Source organism: Hippichthys cyanospilos, chromosome 8 (genome assembly GCF_059441005.1).
Source record: "Hippichthys cyanospilos isolate Australia breed blue-spotted pipefish chromosome 8, RoL_Hcya_1.0, whole genome shotgun sequence".
Classification (NCBI taxonomy): Eukaryota; Metazoa; Chordata; class Actinopteri; order Syngnathiformes; family Syngnathidae; genus Hippichthys; species Hippichthys cyanospilos.
This window is the reverse complement of record NC_142376.1, coordinates 3,627,017-3,651,631: the sequence shown is the minus strand read 5'-3', so window position 1 is coordinate 3,651,631 and position 24,615 is coordinate 3,627,017. Positions and strand designations below refer to the sequence as shown.

The 24,615-nt window shown below is 38.7% G+C and overlaps 1 protein-coding gene across 1 annotated transcript in view; it reads left to right on the top strand.

Moving 5' to 3' along the window:
- Positions 1 to 24,615, top strand: part of adam12b (ADAM metallopeptidase domain 12b) — a 59,942-nt gene that overhangs the window by 27,270 nt on the left and 8,057 nt on the right. The window contains exons 4-12 of the mRNA XM_088422227.1: positions 5,390 to 5,468; positions 6,771 to 6,847; positions 8,737 to 8,926; positions 10,224 to 10,289; positions 11,712 to 11,783; positions 11,903 to 12,072; positions 12,203 to 12,287; positions 13,276 to 13,424; positions 20,487 to 20,664. Of these exons, the coding sequence (XP_088278353.1) occupies positions 5,390 to 5,468; positions 6,771 to 6,847; positions 8,737 to 8,926; positions 10,224 to 10,289; positions 11,712 to 11,783; positions 11,903 to 12,072; positions 12,203 to 12,287; positions 13,276 to 13,424; positions 20,487 to 20,664 (1,066 nt within the window). The remainder of the gene's footprint in view (positions 1 to 5,389; positions 5,469 to 6,770; positions 6,848 to 8,736; positions 8,927 to 10,223; positions 10,290 to 11,711; positions 11,784 to 11,902; positions 12,073 to 12,202; positions 12,288 to 13,275; positions 13,425 to 20,486; positions 20,665 to 24,615) is intronic.

Sequence of the window (24,615 nt, the reverse complement as noted above, 5' to 3'; positions counted from 1 at the left end):
ACTAATTACTACTAAAGAACCTAAAACTTCCGTCGCTAGCCACAAGCTAGCTTGTAAGCCAATATCCTTAGAATTATCTAATAGTAACCAAATAACTTCCAACTGTGCCAGATAATCACTAATAAGAACAAAGACGCAAGTGCGTTACTGGATGCTCAAAATAATATGAAATGAAAAATGGTTTAAAAAAGGTTTAAGCTACAACAGACGAGCTGAGAACTAACTGTATATTTCTTATTATCTTTTCACCCTAACCTAAACACAAAGAATGAATTCAAAAACACATCTCAGGACTTACCTTACTAAGTAATATTTAACAAAACAAGCTAGCTCATTGGTGGGGTTTTATTTTTACTTGAGAAAAAGGGCGAAGAAAATGTTGAAGAAAAGTCAAAGTGTTAGCAGTGACTTAATTTCTGTACTGTACTCTGAAATGTTTACTTACGTATACAAAAGAGTAGATTTGTTTCAACTAAGAGATAGCTAGCGCTAGCTTAAGTCCTGCTGTTAAATCAATGATTATTTTCAGGTAGCTTTTTGCTAACGTTTTGAGCCACGTGACTGAAATGCTAATTTAGCGAATGATGGCTTAAAAACAAATACTGTACATCTTGACTGCTTTGGTTTTCATTTTAACTTGAGAATTTTTATCGTTATAAATTTTGTGAAAAAAAATCATGTTCCATGTGATTTTTTTTTTTTTAAATCCAAGAGATAGTTAAAAATCATGCTACATGTCAGTTTTATTTTTTAAACTAAGATAAATAGCGCTAGCTCAACTTGTTGCCATCAAAACAATTATTGATTTCGCATAGTTTTCCGTTAGCTTTTCGCTAACCTATTTACCCGTGAAACCGGATTGATTAATTAGCTCATGATGACTTAAAGAAAAAAATACAACTTTAACTGTTTTGGTTTTTCAGTCTAACTTGAGGAATTTTTAGTCTAAGAAATCTGCGTTAAAAAAAAAAAAAAAGTCAATTTTTTTCAAAGGCTCAACTTCTGCTACCCATTACTTTCAAGTAGCTTTTCGATAGCTTTCTGCTAACGTTTTGACAAGTGTAGCCCTAATACTAAATTATCTAATGATGACAAAAAAATACATCTTAACTCTTTATTTTTCAAACTACCTAGAGTACTTTTGAATGCTTTTGAATTTTTTTGTTTTTCAGGCTTCTACAAGCCAACACATTTGAAACAAATCAACCTTGGAGCCAAGATCAAAAACTTCTCCTAAATAAGGCCCTGGATGGGGAATGTCTTGCTTGTCCAAATCTTTTGCAATCATTGTTAATGCTCCCGAGTTCACCATGTAAAAAAAAAAAAAAAAAAAGAAACAAAGAAGTTTATTTTGACAGGCCACGGAGTTAAAAGTTCAAACTTTCATTTAAAATGTAGGGAGTAAAAATAAACACGTTACGTAAAAATCAACTACAGCACACCAGAAGATATTTCTATTTAATGACTTTAAATAGTGAAAAAAATCTTTCGCGTTTGGAACAAATGAAGCAATTGCAGCCAGGGTTACTTTTTTGCAACTCCTCATTTGGGTTACTACACGTAGCGCGCTATACGGTCATGTGACTCACAAAGGAAGCTCGGTTCGCTATAATGAGTTTTCTGCTGCATCCATGTCAGTATGATCCCCGGCATAAATCTCCGCTAGGCATCCGCGCAGCTCATTGTTGAACGTATACCCTGGCCGCTAAGCAATTATAGGCGAGAAATAGGGAAAAGGAATATGTTAGGGAGAGCTACTGCGGATCGCGAGTTCAAAGGTCGCGAATAGAATTACAACATTGCTGTGTTTGCAGCGTCGGTGTGGGTGACGTTGACATGATCTTTCTGGTGATTTTGATGAGCTGTGAGTCTTGTCAAGGTTTTTATTGTATTGGTTTTTTTTTTGACTCGGGCACTGAAAAGGTCATTTTTGGAACACTATGGACGATTTCTGGCCCTGAACAGGATTAACACGGAAGCTTATATCGGGAGTGAGGCTCATTTCCACGCCGAACAGGAAGGAAAGATGTCTCATTTGCATTTTTTAAAAATAGTCCACTGCCCGAATTCATCGGGGATTGGGACTGAGATGGCTGGCTAATATAGAAAATCCGCGTGTAATTGACGTCAATTATTAATCATTGTTGGGAATGAAATAAATACAAACCCGAAAAAAAATTCTTACAAAAATAGCACTCATCTTTCGGTTATGTTTTCCGTAAACACATGGGCACAATTGGGATCAAGATCCGAATATGCAAAAAAAACGACTCTTTTCTCTTGTATAATTTCTGCTTTTGCAACTTGAGAAACGACAAGTGTGACTTTGGTAGCGAATTTTTCATGTCCAAAAACCCTTTCGCCAATTTCGCCCGCGATACGTCTTTGTTGTTATTGCACCTTTCGCAGACTTGCGACAAGCTAAATGGACTCACGATTGGGAGTTATAGCGCCACCTTTTACTTCAAATAGCCCCTTTCCCGTCGACTAATGACATTTGTGTGGATATAAATCAAGCGGAATATACTTTTATGAGGCGCTGGAGGTTATTTTGATTGATGCTTTGTGAGCTTAGATAAACAGGAGATCATTTTGAAGGGAAATAACCGTGTTTGTTTGCCCGGCTATTAAGAGCATCTCATTCATCACAATTAACCCCGGCGACCATTAGCGCATCCTTAATTAGACCGCCGCGTCTGGAGATTCACAGCGGGCGCGCCCAATCGATGCGCGCCGGCTCGGGCAATTACGCCGGCGCCACTAGTTGCAAAGACAAAAGTGGGAAAGGTAAAAAAAAGTCCAGGCAGTCGCTAAGCCTAGTTTGCCTCGTTTACAATCGAGATTAAATCGAAAAAATGGCGGCCGTTCATTTTGCCGTGGCGCTTCGTCTATCGGGGTTGTGGGTGAGCGGTTAGCGGTTGTTGAAAGTTTTTTTTTTTTACATATATATATATTTTTATATGTACTGTATTTTTATATAAATTTTTATATATAGGATGGAATATTTTTATGTATTTTTAATATATTATATTATTTTTTTATATATATATATATATATATTATATTTTATATTGCCTTTTCCTTGTGTCAGTGTTAAAAAAAAAAGATACGGTTTTTAGGTGTACTATAAAATTTTCGATAATCTTATTCATGGTCGGTGTGGCAAGTGGGGGGTGTGCGAAATGTTTTCTTTTTCCTTGGGGGGGGGCTTTGCAAAAATATAATTGAGAAGCACCGCCTTAAAGCTGTAAAACATTCCGCTGATTTGATTTTTTTCGAAATCACCTTAATGGGCTGAAAAATAAAAATGTTGAGAGCAGTTTAAAAAGTTTCTAACCCCTGCGCAGACTTTGACCCCCCCCCCCCACCCAAGCACTCGCACACCGCGCCGCCCTGTCAAAAACCGCGCTCGGATAAACATCAAATGGAGCACTTTTGCCAAGTAGTTGATTACAGGCGGCTTCCAGAAGATCAAAAACGGACGGCATTAATACACCGTGTATGGTCGCTCGCATCTAAGCTGGCTTTTCCGAACATGTCGCCAACATGCGGCACGGGAGCTTTCGCTCGGAATTACCGCACACGTGCTGCTAATCCCAAGTACATCTCCTCGCTTGTCCTCATGGAAACATCGGAAGCGCTACGTTATGTATCGCGCACCTGCTACCGATATTAGAGCCGGGCCCCTTTAGATATTACGCAATACTTTCCGGACCCACCAGCGACAGATGAAAATCGGCGATAAAGGGGATCCGATTTTATTCTTCGTTTTGCCCAGTTCAAACGCGTTAAAAATGTTTTCAATTGTTAAAACGGAGTTTTCAGATATTGCTAGCCCTTGTGGAATATTTTTCTTTCCAATCCTTTGCTCAGGAAGCATCAAACAAAAACACTATGGAGCTGAAAATTCACCCGGATGGTGACAGCATATCAGGGCATGACTGCTTAGATATCACACTATCCAAAAGAGCCAAAAATGGTCAAAATACCACGAGGGTTAAAGTATTACAACATAAATTGATGCCAATTATTGGTCATTTCAAAGTCTAATAGTAACATGAAAAAATAAAAAATTGTGCACGGTAGATTTTACTTTAACTCATTCAGTGACAGGGATGTTTTTTTAAATGTAAATGTAGAGTAATTTGCATACTTACTGGATTTGCTGATTTTAAAAGAGGTTTTCATGTCTAAATTTGACAGTCCCAATAAAGACTAATAATGATATCGAACATCAATAATAACTAGTAATAATATCGAACATCAATGTATTTGTCCAATGTTGAAATGTGTAAAAAAAAGTGTGATTTTTTTTTTTTTTTTGTCAATTTTGGCAAATGTGCGAAAAAAGTTTTTTTTTTTTTAACCAATTTCCCCAATATAGAGTAATAACAATATAGAAAGCCGCAAAAATCGGTTGAAAAATCGTTTTTTTTTTTTAATTGTCTTTTTATTTTGTTCTGTGGTGCAATATTTGAAAAAATAAATAAAACAGCTGAGAAAAATTGTTTGGAAAAAAAAACTTTTTTGCACATTTTAAGACCTACTGCCGATCATATCGATTAATCAGTCAGATTATTAAAAATTACTTTCCCCGAACCAGATGTGTGTCAGGTTATGATTGCCTCATTTGCATGAGACTGGCCCGCCCCCTTAAATCAGGCTAACTGCAGCTAAATGACGGCACCTTGGACATTTTTTAAAGTGCGACGAAAGCACCCTTTAAAAGGTACATTAATCAATAATAAAATGTACATTTCTCATATTTTTGGGTCATCTGCTACACATATGTGAAGATTTAAAGTTTTAATTCCACTGCCTGTTACAAGAGCGTAAATTGTGTTTCTCATGCGTGCAACAAATGTTGAGTTCTACTGCAATGGAAGGGGTTATGAAAAAAAAAAAAAAAAAAACACTTTTGGCAGGCTGTTTTGGTGACAGCATTCGCTCGGATTGTCATTTCAAACTGTGGAAAATCCCCCTTCTGCACCGCTCACATGATTTCTGTGCAAAAATCACATTTTTTCCTTTTTTTTTTTGCACATGCTTTGACATGGCAATTTTGGACAAATGACTTTTTATAGTGTAACTCGCCTTGGGAAATCACAGTTTTTTTTTTTTTTTTTTTTTGGTCCTACATCTCACACACACGCGCTGAGATCATCCCGGCTGACATGCACGTGATGCAGCTGCACAAGTTGGCCGAGGCCCAGGGTGGGGCTCCAACACACACCAAATAATTACCCCTACAGAGATCGGTGCTCTTCTAATCATGGAAGACATTCGCATACCCCCCCCCCCCGCCCTCCTAAATCCTCTCTGAATCTTCTCTCGAACATCTAAGAATGTTTTTCCCGGCGTCGCTAATCCCGTCCTGTCGTTTTCACAGGGGTCTTTTCGCCAGTAATTATACGGAGACGCACTACCACAACAACGGACGCGTTGTCGGCGCCGAGCGCAACACCACGGTACGGCGCCGAAACGATGATGTCATCACCATCATGTGTGGAGCGCAACATTTATCCACTGGCCTACTTGTTGATAAGCCCTGTTTTTTTTTTTTCACCATTCCAGCCAATGTAGCCATCGGGATTTTATTATGGAATCCCCTTTTAGCATTCTTGGCTGCTGCCAAGGATGCTGCTATGTTTTGCCATAATTCGTTAAAAAAAAAAAAAAAAAAAATCAGTCAAAAGGTCAGTCAGAATATGTACTGTGCAGTGGATATAAAAAGTCTACACACCCTTGTTCGAATGTCATCTTTTTGTGACCAAAACAACACATTCACTGCCATTGACGACTAAAGACGTCAAAGATCTGTTTTTGCTAAGCTAGGTTAATTAATTTGATTGTCCCCTTTAATCTTACAAAATCTAAAATATCTTTTTGAGGCAAGCCTTTGACGAGGTGAAATGAATTTTCAATAAAATAGCAGTACATTTATATATATTTATTATTTTTTTATTAATCAGAGAAAAAAAAAACAGCAAATAGGTGGGTTTTTTAAAAAAAAAATGTGAATTGAAGAAAAATTGGTTGAAAAATGTTTTGTTTAAAGTACATGAGTGGTTCTATTTTGTGTAAATAAAATCACATTTTTCTGACTTGATTGAACTTTAAGAAAAGCCTGCAAATATGTCAGAAAAAGCCTCCTTAAGCAGCTGAACTTTACCGGGGGTAAATCAAGCACACTTTAAAATGGCAGCGCTTGTGATTGCGGGGGTGCACACTTATTTTTGTTTTGTAATTTTTATTTTACCCTCTTTAAGATTGAAAGAACAATTTCAATTGAGTTAAGCAGGGATCAGGTGACATTGTTGTTGAAATTAATAATCTTTTTTAATATCATAAAAACTTTTGTATAGACTTTTTCCACCCCTGTATCGTACAATTCAACAACGCGAGCATAAAAAGACATTATGAAACATAAATTGTATGTTATTAATTTCTATCACATTTTTTTCCCACTTTAATAAAAATATTGCGCGTTTATTTGCCAAAGGTGATCTAATATAGGTCACACATGGCTGTGAGCGCAATTCTATTTTTACATGGAGTGTAATTAAACGCCATTGCATCAGCATCTGGAAAGGTACCCCTGGCTGCTGCTCCACCAGCTGTGCACTTGCGACCATCATATGCAGCAACCCCACCGAGAACCTCGCCTTTTACTTTGTCAAAACTCAAAGCTGCGTTGTATTGTTTTGGAGCAACTTTGCTCAATTATTTCGATGTATTATTTATGTGTTTTTTTATTATTATTTTGTTAGAAGAACTGCTACTATCACGGAGAAGTGCAGGATCATCCCAACTCCGACGTCACCCTCAGCATCTGCTCGGGCCTTCGGTAAGAAACCTGACTGAGATTTTCTGCCGTCGTGTTGAACCTTATTTTCGGTTTCAGTGCTTAAACGTCTTTTGACATTCCTTTAGCCTAGCAAAGACTTCTTTTGAAAAAGAAATATAAATAATTACCCGGAATGTCTAGACTCTTTAAAAAAAAAAAAAAAAACGTAAAATTCCGTCTTTGGCATTGTATGAGCTAAAGAGGATTTTTTTTTTTTTAACTCATTCAGTGCCATGGGCGAGAATTCTCGTCTTTTCAAAATAGTAATAACAATAATAAATAATACAATTCTGGTCAAATACTTTTTTTTTTTTTTTTTTAATGGAGAGGAGCTGTCACCCTTGACTAATCCTTAACTGGCCAATTGAGCACTGTAGTGATAACTGTGACCATAGGATGGCAGTGTTTCCACACATATAACACAGCTATGACTGGTCTTTACCTGAGCCCTAAACGTGATGTCATTTTTAGTCGCCAGTGACAAAATGGCCGCCTCCTCAAATGGATTAAATCAAGTGGATTTTGCTGCTTAATTCAAATTCCGCAAAGGTAGTATTAATCAGATTACTTGGGGTGCATAGAAAATCCCAGCCACAACTGTAGCTTCTATTCTTTGCGCCTTATAATGCACTGAGCCCTATACATAAAAATAGGCCATTCGTTGAATGTGCGCCATATAGTGAGGAAAATATTTTTTCCCCTCTCTGTGGACAATAATAGTCCAAAAAATTGACAAATAAAAGTGCATTAATACTTGACTAGCTGCTAAATATTTTTCCTGATGTCAGTTTAACGGGCTAGTCCACTTATTTCGCCAAATTGTAAGACAATGAAGGATGAAGGGAATGTCACAATAATTGTCCTCAGAGGTGGCGTCCCCTCATTTGTGCCCTAATTGGCGTCCCCACGTCGCTAATGATGAAATATTCAAGATTTGCAGCATCTGCAGAAAATTCTGCCTTTTCCCGCATAATTAAACACGCTTCGGCGTGACGTCCATAAGATCGTTAAAGGCCTTAATTTTCTCTGCTGAGACGGTATGTCACTCCAAGGAAGAATTTAGCTTTTGGTCAAATGGAAGTAAATGTGAGCGTTCAGTTTTGGAATAGTTATGGTTTGTTGCTATCAACTCATTCAGTGCCAGCTAATTTCAAAACCTCTTTTACCCTAATTTTAGAATGAAAAACTGGTGAAAGATACAATATTTTTCACACTATATGACACACTATATTATACCTGTACTTATTACTGTACTTAATGTTCTTTGGTTTGTCAATGCCAGTTTACGTACTGTACGTATTACGTAATGTTCTCTGATTGGTTTACCACTGCCAGCGTACGTGCATACTGTACGCATTATGTATAATGTACGCGTTACATAGTGTACTCTGATTGGTTTATCACTGCCAGCGTATGTAAGTATTTCGTAATGTTCTTTGGGTTTAGCAATTACGGCCTGCATACTGTACGTACTACATAATGTTCTCTGATTGGTTTACCACTGCCAGTGTACGCAATACGTATACTGTACATTTTACGTAATGTTCTCTGATTGGTTTATCGCTCCCAGCACATGTACTGCACTTTTTACATAAAATCCTCTGATTGGTTTATCGCTATTACTGTTTGAACTGTACGTATTATGTAAAGTTCTCTGATTGGTTTATCCCTTCCAATGTATTTAGTGTGATGTTTTTTGATTGGTTTAGCGTTGCCAGCAAACGTACTGTGCGTTTTACTTCCCTTATGTCCCCGTGTCCCCGGGATCGAATGATTGGACTTTGTAAAGATGTATAAATACGTCTTTGGGATTGAATGAGCGAATGAGCTTTGTCAAAGGCCGACATTTTCCCGCGAATAGCCTAAATTCTTCTGTGTTGTTTTTGCAGAGGCTTCATCGCGCTTGAAAACAAATCGCTGGTCATCGAACCGGCGTCCGGCAAAGGCCCGGACGTCCACTTCATCTACCGGGCGGAGCAACTGCGTCTCACCCCGGGGGACTGCGGTCACGGCTTCAATATGTCCTCCGTGGCCATGGAAAAGCAACTTAAAAGCCCCTTCCGCGCCTTCCGCGCCAGGGTGAGATGACAGATGTGCAACATCGCCTTGTTAATGAAAAATATTGTAGCCGCTGGCTTTTGGAGGTATTCCCAGAAAGTGTTGTTGTTACCTGGAGCTTTGTCATCCCCCGTCCAAAATGGCCGCCCCGTGCTGGGAGTTTTGGCCAAAGGTGTTCACGGAGCAGGTGCAGTGGCCATATGGCCATGTGATAGCTAATATTTACTAACATCAAGCTACCTGCTGGAAAGCCAGGCCTTAACAAGAACATTTAACAAAAACATCAAAACTATAAAAAAAAAAAAAGTGCGTCTACTGTAATTAGACACCATGCATCAAAAAGTTTGCAGGAGTAAACAACATCTTTACCTCAATTATCAGGTTAGATTGATTCATGTGTAGTGTTTGCTTAAATACTAGAAGATTTCTGATATAAATTATCACAGCTATTAATAATAATTTATTTTAGGAATTGAGTCATTTGTAAAAAAAAAAATAAAATAAATAATATAGTGACAATGTACACACCATTTATATCAGTAAGCTTAATACCTCTTTATTGTTTATATATGTATATATATTTTTTCTGCAATATTACTATGCATTATGTTACTATAATAATATAGTATTTTTATTTTTTTTAAACTGCTGCTTTTACTACAATAATATGATTTATTTTAGGAATTGAGTCAACTGTTTTTAATATTGTGATGTAATGGAAACTATCACCCTATTTTATATGTTTCACATATTTTTTCTGCAATATTTTGATACACTATTTTAAAAATAGAATATTTTTATTTTTGTGATGTTTTAAGAATTTGATGTTGAAAATAATACCAGCTTTATTTCCTGTACTATATCAATATAGTAATGATTAAAATTGCATTATTTCATTTTTTCCAAACTGATGCTTTTTTGACAATATTTTTTTTAGCTATTGAGTAATTTGTTAAAAAATAAATAAATAAATGTATGTATGTATGTATTTTTAATATTTTTTAATATTTTTAATATTAAATTATACGATTTGATGTGAATATTTTTCCATTTTTTACTGCTCACTACATCACTATTTTAATCAAGTATTTTTATTTTTTGTTTTTGCTTTATGAATTTAAAAAAAATAACTTTATTTCTTATCCTATATTGTTATAGTAATAAAGTAAAATTGCAGTATTTCTTATTTCAAAATGCTGCTTTTACTGCAGTAAAAAATTATTTTCGGAATTGAATATTTGTTTGAAAAAAAAAACAACTATTTTTAATATTGTAACATAATGGTAACCGACCCATTTTTTTTTTTTTCTAATCTCAGCACAAAAGAGACGCGCAGAAGACCACCAAATACGTGGAGCTGATCATCGTCGCGGACAACCGAGAGGTAAAGAAACCCACCGCACAAAAAGGGGGGTGGGGGGGGGGGGGGGGGGTTGTTTGTTTGGAGAGGGGGGGGGGGTGTTGTTATATTAAGAGTGTAGCTGCAGATATAGGTCATTGTGCAACAAGCTGTGTGCTTCGGTGCCAGCGGCTTGACAGGAAATGACTCCCCGGCGGAGCGAGCAGACAGGAAAAAGATCTACGCCGGGTTTCCTCCCGCTTGCGCTCATGTCAGCAAGCCCAAAGGAATCGAACCCCCACCTCAAGCCCATCAACAATTGCTTAGGAGTGATAACGACATGGACCTCATCTGACCTCGGGAATCCTCTTGTGGATGAATGGATAAAAAAAAAAAAAATATTCCCACACATTCACCGCAATGTCTCGGAAAAAATAAGTCTTCTCACAAGAATGGAAAGAAAGGACCTAGATTCTATTCGGTTGGCTTTTAACATCCTTTCGGGAGATTCTCGAGAGTCACAATACGCTATTAGAAATATTGAGTCATCGGTTCCGTACTTTTTCCATCGATGTACCCAGCCGGGTGTCCATTAATCAGTGTAAAGCATTTTTGAATAGGAAAAAAAATAGACTCCGGGTGCCGAAATACATTTGTAGTGTTTTTTTCCGAGCATTTTATTCAGCATCTCTAGAAGAATCGTGTTACATCATCTCTTTTATCTCTGGCTTGTATGCTAGAAAACTCGCATCACTAATGACTTATAACGACAAAATGAAGGCAAACACCATTTTGCAAATGAGTCACTATAGCACAACAATTTGAATCATGTTCCAATTAATTTGCTTTTAATATGAAAAGTATACTGAAAAGCATTCAATTCTATGTCTCCATGTACCCCCATTTGAGAACCCCTGATCGAGGTTATTAATTCATTCAGTGCCATGGATGAGAATTCTCGTCTTTTAAAATAGTAATAACAATAATGAATAGTAAAATTATGGTCCAGTACTTTTTTTTTTTTTTTTTTATGGGGCTGAGCTGACATCCTTGACTAATGCTTACCTAATATAAGCCAATTGTGCACTGTAGTACTAACTGGGACCGTTGGGTGGCAGTGTTTCCACTTAAAACGCAGCTATTACCTACATCAATTCTAACTGAAGAATGGAAGTCAATCTTTCATATGACAGGACCCATAGTTACATTGACCTAGCACACAATATTCTGTTGGCATGTGTATATATACTGGATTGTATACTGTATATAAACATATGGTATAATTATTCAAACAAATATACATTTATTTACTTAATTAATCAACTCTAAACAACTTATTTGATTTTAGTCTTTCTTGTATTATTTAACTAAGAACACTTTTTGAAATGTGTCCCTTTGTTCATTCAGTTTCCAGTTCTCCCTATCTTTAATGTGCATTTTTATTCTTATTTTTTTTTCCCCGTGTAGTTTCAGAAACAAGGCGGTGACCTGGAGAAGGTGAAACAGAGACTTGCAGAAATCGCCAATTACGTGGACAAGGTGCAGACTCGGCAGACGCAACGCAAACACGAGCAGATGCTGTACTAATGACAAACATCAAGTTGCTTTTATGTTATGGGCTCCAAGATTAAAAGCTAACCCCCCCCCCTTCCATTCAGTTCTACCGAGGACTCAACATCCGCGTGGCCCTGGTGGGTCTGGAAGTGTGGAGCGACCACGATAAATGTCCCATCACGCAGGATCCCTTCGCCACTCTTCACGAGTTCCTCGATTGGCGCAAAGTCAAGCTGCTGCCCCAGAAACCTCACGACAACGCTCAGCTCATCAGGTGGGCCGTTACCCAATCCACCTATTTCGCAATTTTCAGCGGGATCGTGGAAAATACCAGATTTTGACCGGAATTTGATTTTCGGAGGAATCGGGGTAAGCGATGACTTAATCTTTGCGTCCTTTGGCAGCGGGGTCTACTTCCAGGGCACCACCATCGGCATGGCGCCCATCATGAGCATGTGCACGGCCGAGCAATCCGGAGGCATCGTCATGGTGAGCCTCCACGCCTTACCTTGCCCTTTCTCCCCGTTTGTCACGTTGCATCCATCCAAAGGGAGTTGACTCTTGGCCCCGAGGGTTTTCGGACGCGCTCCAACATCATCGTGCGTGAAATTGTAATTTTGCGCAAAAAGACTGGTGCAAGCACCTTGCCGGTGGCAAAGTCGTTCATTTTGCGCTGAGGTGTTTTTACCTGCAAAAATAAAAATAAAATAGCATTTACATTTTTATGACAAATGGCCGGTGCCAGGCCTCGTTCCGATCACAATGTATTTTTTTTTGTAAAGCTAGCGTAAAAACGAGCTGCCAAGCGTCGTACCGGCTGTCCGGATCGCAAAGTGGTTATCTGCTCGATGCCATTAGGCACCGGTCCAGATGGACCTGCCCCGCCGTTAATAAATGTGTCGTCTTCGGGCGGAGGCTCCTCCAGATGCTTTTCGTCCCCCGTTTTTTTTTTTTTATTAGTTGGCAGATGGCTGCCGTGAAGATTAAAAGGCCAAGCGAGCCATCGGTGGCCACTCTCAAAAGTAGAAAAACAACTCTTGAACCCCCCTCTCCGAAAAACACGTTTATTGGCCCAATTTTAGTGCATTGGAATGACATATCAATGGTGTTTACACTTTCAAGGTTCCTTTCAATGACACGGAGTTGAATTTGAACTGGTAGCGGCCAAAAGTTTGGAAACACCATCAAATTCTTTTCCTTTCACACACGCGTCCAGAAGTTCACTTGGAAAACGGAATTGAAAATCATTTCAGATTAAAACATCATCCACCCTTGCCTACTTTGAAAAATTATAAAATATTATGTTTTATATATATATATATATATATATATATATATATATATATATATATATATATATATATATATATATATATATATATATATATATATATATATATTAGAGGCGCCCGGAAGTCGAGTTAAAATCAACTCTGCAGATAATCTAACATAATAATGAGAGTGGTTCCCGTCATAGGATCATTCGGAGAACCCGCTGGGCGCGGCTGTGACGCTGGCTCACGAGCTGGGCCACAATTTCGGCATGAATCATGACACGCCCGAGCGAGGCTGCGGCTGCAGGATGACCATGGACCGCGGCGGCTGCATCATGACGCCATCCACAGGGTAACAAATTATTCATTTTTGCCTTTCACTTCACCTCACGTGAATATTTTGGATATGTAGAGAGCATTCAAACTCCATTATAAACCAGTAAGGCAGTATTGCTAAGCGCTAATGTAATTTCCGCGCTACAAGGCGCACTTTAAAAGCTTTTAATTTTCTCAGCATCGTTTCCGTGTAAATTTTCCTCTTACTTCTCTCTTAAACATCACTAGCAATCTTGGAACCCATGGCTAACCCAGTCAAGTTTGAATTAAGCAGTAAAATGCACTTTAAAAACGGTTTTGTAACCACTCATGATAGAACAAAGCTTTACCGTTCCGCCATTTTGAAACGAGTGCGGCCGACCAATAGCAGACCGGCATTGTAGTGACGCGTTGCATGGAGGCAGTTAGGCAACAGAACAGAAGATAAGTGCAACGACCTAAAAACGCCTGCAGAAACAAAACAACACAAATACAGCCAAGCCCCTAGGGTCATGACAGTTGTTTTTGTCGCAAAGCCGCAAAAATACCGTTAAGGGGGGATGAAAAAACTCCAAAACATGAACATTAAAAACATGAAAAAAAAAAAAAACGTAAGCCAGGGACGCTGTAACACGGGGGTCCACTGTAATGGCCATGTAAATTCTTCAATTATTACTTCAGCATTCCAGTTATAAATGTATCTTTTACAATAAAAATGTGTATAACGCTCTGAAATTTTGATATGCTATCTGCAGTAAAACTCCTTTACCATGAAATCTGCATGTGCCAAAAAAAATCCCGAATGAAAAAAAAAATCCATGCATTGAAGCATTTCGATTTTTGATGAAGTCTATTAAGCTGCTTCTGAAAAATAATCATACAGCTCTGGGGGTCACCTGAGCGCTGCTAGCTAACGACTAATGTATGCGTCAAACGCTGCCAATGAGCAATAAATCTTGTGGCGTTTTAATCTCGCAAGATCTCGTTTTACAAGATGTCATCCTTTATATTTAATAGCAATATTATGATAATTCCTTATTAAAGAATGCTGCTGTTTTGTAAATGTAATGGAAATATGGTTCATTTTGCCATTGATGACTTCATGCAAGGTAAGCCAAGCTGCATTGAGTTTTGTCTTTCACCCATCCCAGGGCAGGTGAGAATTTATCCAGGCTGGAGTTGGTCGTCATGGTAACCAAAGCCGGGCTAGCTTTTGGCTTTGCAAAAAAAAAAAAATTGGTAAAACGAAGGCTGAATCACTTGTATGATACAATCAGCCCGGAAAATTGCTTGATAAGAAAAATCGTTTTATAATCTGCGCTATGAGAAAATGCCTAATATATCTCATTTACGAGATGTATGGAGTCAGACTCGCTCATTTTCGTTTTGTAATTGATGCCGCAGATTCACTACATACTGTAATCGCTCTTATCGCCAGACACAGCACACCCACGCAAACACACACACACGCACACACACACACACAGCGCGGCCCGAGACTGAAGCAGCTGCTCCAATATTCGGCCCGCGTGGATCGGGTCGCGGAGATAACGCGGGCGCCCATCGCTCGCGGCCGCGTTAGTAAACGGCAAAGCTGATAAAGCCAGTCCCAAGCGCAACAACGCATTTTCACTCCCGCGTTGGATGTTTTGCAAAACTAGCAACGCTCCAATATACATCTTGGTATTTGGATTTTTTTTTTTTTTTTTGGGACAAACGATTTTAACGCGAGGGAATCGTCGTATCGTATGATTTGATTTTTGGAAGATTTTTTTTCCATCAAAATTTTGTAGGCTTTTAATTTCTCAAAATCAATACACGTTCATAAAAAAATTGTGTATGAATTGGATGGGATTTATCGGCAATTTTTGTCAAACTATTTAGTCGTGATCATCTGCTTTTACTTGATCCACTTTTACGCAGGTTTTATTGCAATAAACACCAAATGCGTAACAAATGATTACATGAAAAACATTATATTCTGAATTCAATTTCACTGTTTTCTATTAGATAAATATGAATTAAATGAGAGTCTTCATAATTATCCATGTGTAGCTTTGGGTAGAAAACAAGAAATTAACTTTTTTAATGATGAAATTTATTGTATTAGTTTCATAAACTCAGTTTTTGTTTACCTTTCTTTAGTTTTCTATTCAACGCTAACTGGTTGACGAAATAACTAAACATTAAATGCATACTAATGAAGTGTCTCATTTGATTAATACTTCATTAAAAAAATCACTTAATTATTTTTTGTAATTCATTTTAATTAAATTCATTTATTATTTTATTATTTTCAACGCTAACTCATGAAGAAAATAACAAAATATTAAATGCATACTAATGAAGGGTCTCATTTGATGAAAGATTTCATTTTTTCATAGTTCATTTTAAAATCAATTTAATTTGATTATTTTGACATTTTTTTTAATTTCACCAAAATCGTTTTTATCTATTGAGGGGCACAGTCTGATTGGCTGATCGTAGGATTGAGTCAACGAGCCGCCTCTTTGAAGACAAACCACATTTTCTTTCTTCCGGCAAAAATCGTAAGCTGGGGGGGGGGGGTTAGCTGGTTTATTTTAAAAATAGTTCACCATTATTTAAAAATGCTGCATATACATAATTTACCTGACGATGAACAAAAATGGCCACGGGTGAACTTAAAGTACCTTTTAGCAGGCAGACAAAAAAAGTAACGTTTTTTTTTACTTCCTTCTACTTCATCATCGGGGTGGGGGGGTGGGGGGGTGGGGCGATGACGAGATGATCTAAACACGGCGGCGCGAGTCACAGTGCTGATGAATAATTCAAAGAAAGCATAGCCTGTAAATTTTATTTACCTACGACTATGAGGTCATACAGTGAAATGTTGCAACGGGATTCCGATTCCATCCAACCGATTCCGATTTTTTACGAGGAATCTTTTTTTTTTTTTTTGGGGGGTGGGGGGGGGGGGGGGTTCTCTTACTTGAAACTTGCTCCCGGGGGAGAGGGCAGTCTTGCATCCAAATGACGTGATTATCGGTGGCACTGCCGGCTGCAATCAGGGTGACGGCGACACGCGGGATTCGCGCTGAGGTGCTCATACGCACGCAGAGCCCACGAGTCAAACGAGGAAGTCTTGATTTGAGCTTTTAAGCGGCGTACACACGTCGGCCCCGATTCGAACATTTTTTTTTCTGTTCTAGATTCACGATGAGTAAGTTTGCGTTTTGGATTTTTTATTGTCTCCTTTTAGTTTTTGTATTAAGTATTAGAAATGGAGTACTTCTTGAGTGCAAGATAGTAAACAAAATCATAATTCTGTAACAAACTGTAATCCCTAAATGAATGGGGCAACTTGTATACAACATTCGTTTCCGTCATTGTCGGTCCGTCATTCGTCGGGCGCCGGTCTACCTCCATCTGCGCTCATACTACTTCTTTTTTTTATTATTTACACATAGAGTTAACACCATGTGTCTGTAGTTCTAGAGTTACACTTCATTTGAAACACAACACAGTAATATAAGTGTAACACGAAAACAAAGCCAGCTAAGGGGTTTACTTATTTTTTGCCGGTAGTTTTATGACTGTAGACTATGGTTACAGTTCGCATTTTTGTTTGTGTGTGCGTAAAATATCACCCGTTTTCATTTCATTAGCAAAAATATTTGTATATATGTAATATGTCATTTTGCGTAGCGTTGCAGCGCAGGCAGTTTGACGCAAACAGAAAATAATTAGGTTAATATTTAGGTTAAGAGGCTAAAAATCAATAAAACCACTCCAGTCTGTGGTGAAGTTGAAAGACAGCTAACAAACGGGCGGGCCTCCATGATGGAATTCAGAGACGCCATGACAGGAGCGGACATTTACTCGACTCGTGTCGAACTGCACAAAGAGCTGTCAAATTGTGTCACGGCGAGATTAAGCAAGATGATGGATGTAATTCCCCGAAGACATGCCGGTGTTTGCGCAACGTGTCCTTTCTTTTAATCAGCAACCGCCCCCAAATGGTGTCGTAGCCTAACATTTGCTAAAAGGTCAGACGTGTCTCCTCTTGTTAGCCGGGACTAAATATTTGTCACTCCGCAGCACAGTCACCGGGAAAAACCACTTTCACCCTCATACATCTGAAGCCGCGAGCTGCCAATCAAGCGATGGGCTCGCTTTTATTTCGTCTCTCTTTCAACATTTACCTCACGTCCTCGTCTGCTTGTGCGTTTATTGCTGTAGAACTTTAGAGAACTTTCAGTGGGATTGCAGTATGTGGGCGGCTTAATTTGGACGCCGCGGTTGCTTCCAGGACAATCTTAGGGCGCAGGTGCCATTTGGAGTTTACGTGCTCAAATCAAGCTAAATATGCTTTATGAAGGGCTTTGAAAATAAAAGCTTGCCATCAAGTATGTAGTTTAAAGTTTTATTTGGGGTTTTCGTTATGATGATTAGGGTTACTGTTCAGGAGGAAATTTATGAGATTTGCCAGTCTAATGAATGGGAAATTTACCTTTAAAAAAAAGACCCAGATGGTACTTTTGATAAAAATAGAGTGATTTGCATTCTTTGTAAGGAGGATTTTGCTTAACACAGAAGCAGCTGAAGTTTAACTTACCACATAAATGCAAAGCACCTAGCTGCAGCTCCAGCCACAAGGAGCATTAGCAACAAACACGCTAATATGTTCTGCACGTCTTATGCAATGTTCTCTGATTGATTTATCGCCTCCAACGTATGTACCGTATGTATTACATCACAGGTGTCAAACTCAAGGCCCGGGGGCCAGATCCGGCCCGCCACATCAATTTATGTGGCCCGCGAGATCCTGATCAAACCAAGTTTCTGGTTAAAATACTAAATTTGCAAGTTGTCCTCAACATTTAAAAATTTGGGGGTAAAAATAACAAGCACTTTGTGTTCCCAATATCTCTTTTGAACAGTTTTTACCGGGCTCTTTTTTTCAAAACTAGTTAGAAGTGTGACAAACACACCTAAAATTGATTTGATTTCACAATCATACCGGCCCTCTGACAATAATTATTACAATGGGCCCCCGATAAATATGAGTTAGACACCCCTGTATTACATACTGCGCTCTGATTGGTTTCACTACCAGCGTAGCATACATACTATTCGTATTCTGTCAACGTAATTAGGAAATTAGTTCAAAAAGTCAGTCAATCGTAGCGCTTACCATAATATTTTGACAAATTTTTGGAAGTCATTGCGCACAAGAATAGTGGGGCGCATTGTCGATTTTTGAGAAAACTAAAGGCTTCGTGATACGGAAATTTTGGTAAATTTGCAAAAATGGTTGAGTGCTATTCTAAGAAATTTATTCATGCGCGAATTGAAACAGATTCATTACACCAATTAAATAGATTTTTTTTTTTTAATCTCTTGACGGCACGATGATTAACTGTCCAGCGGTATATAAACCGGTTTTATACTAAAAAAAAAAGAACATACAGTAGCTATCTGTTGGTCGCTTCTTGGACTGGTTTCGACGGTATTCAAAGCGCTCTGTGGATCGTTCCCAAATCCCGCCCCCTCAACGGCAACAATATACGGTCAATACGGAGCGCCACTCGAATCTAAATGAGCCATGTTGATCAATGCGGTGTGAAGGGTGAATCACGGTGATGAGCGAAAGGGAAAGCAAGAAACTCAATTTCTCAGAAACCCCGTTTAGTGTCTCCGACAAATGGATCGTCCATCTTGTGACTAGATTGGTGAAACGCTATTTTTTTTTTGTTTTGTTTTCTCAACTGAACTGTGAATAGAACCTAATCCGTCGTATGTGTTGCGGTCGATGATATGATTTCCAAATAATGAATCATAACACCCAATTTGCATCGAAATCAGACTTTGAATGATTTTTGTTTGATGACGTTTCGCAGACTAAATCCGTCTCGTCGAGCGAAGAGATATAAACAAAAGCCCGTTGAATTGAAAAATCCAAGAGCGTTCTTGATTAACATTATTCATCTCACTTGAAGAGCATTTCAAAGCCATCCTCACATCTCGATCGATAAGGCAAAACGGGAGCGAAGCCTTACCCGTCCCGAGGCGTACGATATTATCTTCGGCTGTGTTTATTTTCACCGCCACTGAAAAAAAAGGGCCGGCTAATTAAAAGACGCTTAATTGTTGTGCTCGGCCAAATTAGTTCCGCTCGGGCAAACGATACACCTGGAGACGCCGCGGGGCTTCGAGCCAATATTATCCAAGGAAGTCGACACTTTCTGCTTGGCTCGTTTTCTCTTGCCGGTGGCCTCAGCTGTCATAATATAAACGCTCAATGTGGAGACGCTCCAAAACGGAGCGCATCTTTTGAGACGTTTTGAAGGAAGGATCTTTTTCTTGAACAACGGCTTGACCAGTATGTCCTTTTGTTTTTTTTTTTAACACTGTAAACTGAACTCACAAAGATTCAAGTCTACAGAACTTTTTTTAACTATAAGCTGCAACTTTTTTCTCATGACTTGAGCCCTGCAGTTTATAGACCAGTATGGTATAACCTGTAGCTTGTATAAATGCTGTAAAAAAATAGTTAAGGGTGATTGAAAGTTGGTTTATATTGCTTTTTCATTTTGTCGATGGGGGGTGAAAAGATTTCTCTTTCCTGTAGGGGGCTTTGCAAAATATAATAGAGATGAGAACCACAGAACACTCATTTAAGTCAGCCTAGCTTGTTAAAAAGTGATCAGTACGAACGGCAACTGTCAAGCTGTCCTTTGAAAGGTAATCCGAATGCTCTCGCCAGCCTATATAGAGCACTTGAGCACTGCTAGCTAGTGGCTAATTTATCCTGGAGGCTGCGCTGGACCCTTTCAACAAGCTCTGTACGATAAAATGAAGTCGTTTTTAGCGCTTTGAATTTGCGATTGAATGTGATTTCAGAAGAAAGTTGCTTTATTTGTATGGAGTCGCGACTCCAGCAGCAACAGGTTGTTGCGACATGCTTTCCGGGACAACTTCTAAATAAAATACGTTGTGTCAAAATACATAAAGCATACGACCTAGCAAAATTGAGCTCTGAAATGTAATGATCCCTTTTGGATTCATGCTCAGCTCATACAGATGGCCGACCTTGTCTGAACTCCGTTCCCGCTAGGTATCCGTTCCCCACGGTGTTCAGCACGTGCAGCAAGAAGGACCTGGCAGCCAGCCTGGAGAAAGGCGTGGGCATGTGTCTCTACAACATGCCCGAGGTCAAGGTGCTCTACGGGGGCCAGAAGTGCGGCAACGGCTACGTGGAGGAAGGGGAAGAGTGTGACTGCGGAGAGCCCGAGGTAAGTACGACGGACGTCCATCATCTGCTAAAATCAGGGCAGTTTTTCCTTCGTTTCCTTCCAAATGTTACTTTTTATCACTCATAGATAATGTATAAGCTAAACTGACACCAAAACAAAAAGAGAATCACATATTGTAAGCTCAACCACCAGAAAGGTCAACCATAATATCCTCGAATGAAAGTCTGCTAGCTTTGCGCTCATGTGAAATGTCAGCGATGAGCTAATGGAAATGAACACATTTGTTACATTAATTATAAACCTTCCAACACATACAAACAACAAATATACAGCAAACACCAAAATGTTTCGCTAAACTGTAATCATTTCATCTATCTACTGTGCTAGCTTCATGCTATCGTACCTTTTACAGGCTAACAGAAATTAGCGTAGATGTTACACTTAGTATGAACTTAAAAACAAAACACAGAAAGCATCAACACTTACTGTATAAACAGATTATAAAGGATAAGAATCTAACCTTTAAATGCCATAATGTATTTTTTTTCAAGAAGTCCATTAGCCTTGTGCTAACAATGTGAAACACTTTATACATGCTAATGTATGTTAACATTGATGTTACAGTAACTACAAGCCTTAAACAGTAAAACTATTTAATTTTAATACAATCATGAAGTCAGTTTTACAACTGTATACAAAAACAAACCCCAAATCAAGTAAAATAAGTAAAATTAAAACTTTATAAATGATTGTAAGTACTTAACTTTCATTCAAGTATAAGTAGAGAATAACCATTGTTTATTAAAACTGTGAAAAGTAAAATAACTATCAAACAAAGAAGTAATATAACTTTTTGAATTCATTTAGCTTCACGCTATCATATAATGTGAAACGTCATAAACAGGCTAACAAAAATTAGCATGGATGTCATATATCAGATTTTAATTGAATGTTTTTTCTCATTTTAACATTATTGCGACTTACGGCAAACGTATTAAAACGTAAATAAACCACCAGCCACACTAGTCGTCGTTCCCAAGTATTTTCCTTCCGCGAGCCTCGCCGCCTGGTGCTCAGTCACCAGTGTGACAGGCTATCGCACCGGTGTCATTTCCCAGTCACAAGCCCATTCATCAAGTCCTTCTCTGGCGGTGTGACAAAAAGAGAAAGTTTGATCGGGTCCAGGCGGAATTTAGCTCCCTCGGCTTTTGTTGCCCCCCACACGAGCACGCGCCGAAACGTGAATCCATCACGCGCGCACACATGCGCGGACTTTAACACACTGCGGGGCACCTTGCGGACGCATGACTGCAGCCGCGAGTCTCGGGCGCACGCTGTATGACAAAGACTTCAGTCGGTGATTGATCATCGTTGCATTTTTTTTTTTTTTTCCAAATGGAGTGGCCCCCCCGCGGACCGCGGACCTCCCTCAAGGCTGAACAATTCTAATTTCGATCCGCTCGCCGCCAAAGACACACGGCTGCTGGTCATTAGCATTTATGCATTATTCACTCAAGAAATGGGGTGTCCAAAAATGCCCTTGGGATTCTTCCTTTACTCGTAAAAGGTAGTCACAATATTACAAACACTTACTGGCATACTCTTTGCTGTACATGGAAGTCAAGGTTTTTGAGAAAAAATACCAAATAATTCATGTTTAATGTGTAATGAGTTGGTCCACATACAGTACCTAAAATGGTGCCCTTTCCAATGAAAAATATTTTCACTTATTTTGTCTTTTTCTCATAAATGTCTTATTTATTTTTCCATCAAACAATCACTAGATGGTGCACCAGCAAAACAAAGATAGGAGTAGAAAACAAAAGGCGAAAACATGGCTTTGCCGAAGCTTCAAGGCAGATTTTTTATTTAGACTTTTTTTAAAAGTTGACATACCCGACTTGGTCAGCTTCCTCCCACAAGCCCTAATATGTCAAGATTGTAATTATCTAAAATGCATACATTTGAATTAATTAGTTGCATTTAACTTTTACAATGCAATATTTGTATAGATGGATGGATGGATGATAGATAATTAGCTAGCAAAACTAGATAATCAGCTAGAAAAGCTAAGATAGATAGATAGATAGATAGAAAGATAGATAGATAGATAATTAGCTAGCAAAGCTAGATGGATGAATAATTAGTTAGCAAAGCTAGGTAGTCACCTAAAAAAGCTAAGATAGATAGATTATTAGCTAGCAGTCAGATAGCTGGATAATTAGCTAGCAAAGATGGATAATCAGCTAGAAAAGCTAAGATAGATAGATGCTTAGCTAGTTACCTGCTTAAGTAGCTACTTGGCTAATGAGTTACTTAGCTAAATGTCAGCTAGCAATCTTCTTAGCTAGCTACATAGCTATCTTCTTAGTTATCTAGCTTGCTAGCTAACTAGCGATAGATAGCTAGATAGATAGATAGATAGATAGATAGATAGATAGATAGATAGATAGATAGATAGATAGATACTGAAAATAAGTACGTGGGATCGAATTTCTGGACTATGTAAATATGTTTACATAGTTGAAAATACTTTTTTGGAAGTAAACAGTAAAAAGGTAGGCCTTCTATGTTATTGTTTTCTTGTGTTAGGGCGCTATTTGTAGGGCAGCTAGTTTTTGCGGCCGTACTTTCCCGAGACACACATCACATTATATTGCTTTCATGGGATCAAATTGAAAGTCAAGGTACGGCTGTATTTCATATGTGAAAAATGTCCAACCTTAAGGTCGCAGAGTCATTTGTGCATAATGTCGTTTGATGTGCAGGAGGAGATGAAAGGCGCCTTTTGTGTCCTCTATAAACAAAAAGGCTTCTGTCAGGACCCAGAGATAAACAGCGGGCCGTCAGACAACAACGTTTCTCTCCGTTACCTCCGAGACCCAGCAAACATCCGCGCCGAGACCACTAAACCGAGTTAAATTCTTTCGCGTGATGGTGCAATGCGTGACTTACTCGGAGAAATAAAGCTGATGTGTTTTGGCATCTAATAAAAGATAAAAATCGCCCCGGGGTCTTTTACTCCCCTCTCGGGTTTGGGAGGGAGGGAGGGGCTGCTTTTGTCACCGTGGACCGAGTCAGTTTATGTCACATCACACTTTATGATCTCCAGAGAAAGGCCCGCGCTCTCAATTTAGATCTTTCTAAACCCCCACCAGGCCTCCACGAGTCCCAAATCTGAAACATATGAGACCCCCATGTAGTTCGAAAAGATCAGATCCCGATCCTCTTGATCTGACGCCAAACAGTCCACCGCAGTCCCAACATTTCTAATGCGCTATTTTGACAGGACACCACAGAAGACACAAAATCCTGATTCTTGTCTTTTAAAAAAGAACTATTAGTGCTGTCTTGATTCCACATTGATATCAACTATCCGTCTGATATCGCCCCCACAAAACAGTATCGCATCACATCATTCCACATTCAAAATCTTGAATATTAACACTCATTTGGAAGCAATCAATTCCATACTATTGTTTGAATAGAATAAATAAAAGCATGTATCATTCCTGCTGATATCAGATTGATTTTAAGGCTTGGAATAAACGGGCCTTATTTTCTCATACCTACTGTTTTAAATAGTATCATTTCATCAAGTCTCAACATTTCATACTAAAGAATAAATGTATCAAAACATGCATCGTTGCATGCTGATATCGGATCGATATTGGTATCGGGCAGTACCTTAGGTTGCAATATTGGTCTTGTAAGTTAAAGAGCGACTATGAGAGCGTTCAAATGCTTTTTTTGATTTTAAATACTTGTCGTTCGTGTTGCAAATCTTTCAGGCTTCTCCTGTGAAGCCCAAAAAAAAAAACAGGGCAGAAAAAGCCTACTAGAACAGTTGACATTTTCTCATAGTTGCGAGTGGACCCTCATTTAACCTTTTGAAAATGAGCCCGAATGTGATTCTGGACACCTACATACAGTTTTTAGTGGGTGTGCACACTTATGCAACCCCATTCATTCAGTTTATAACTGTCCAAT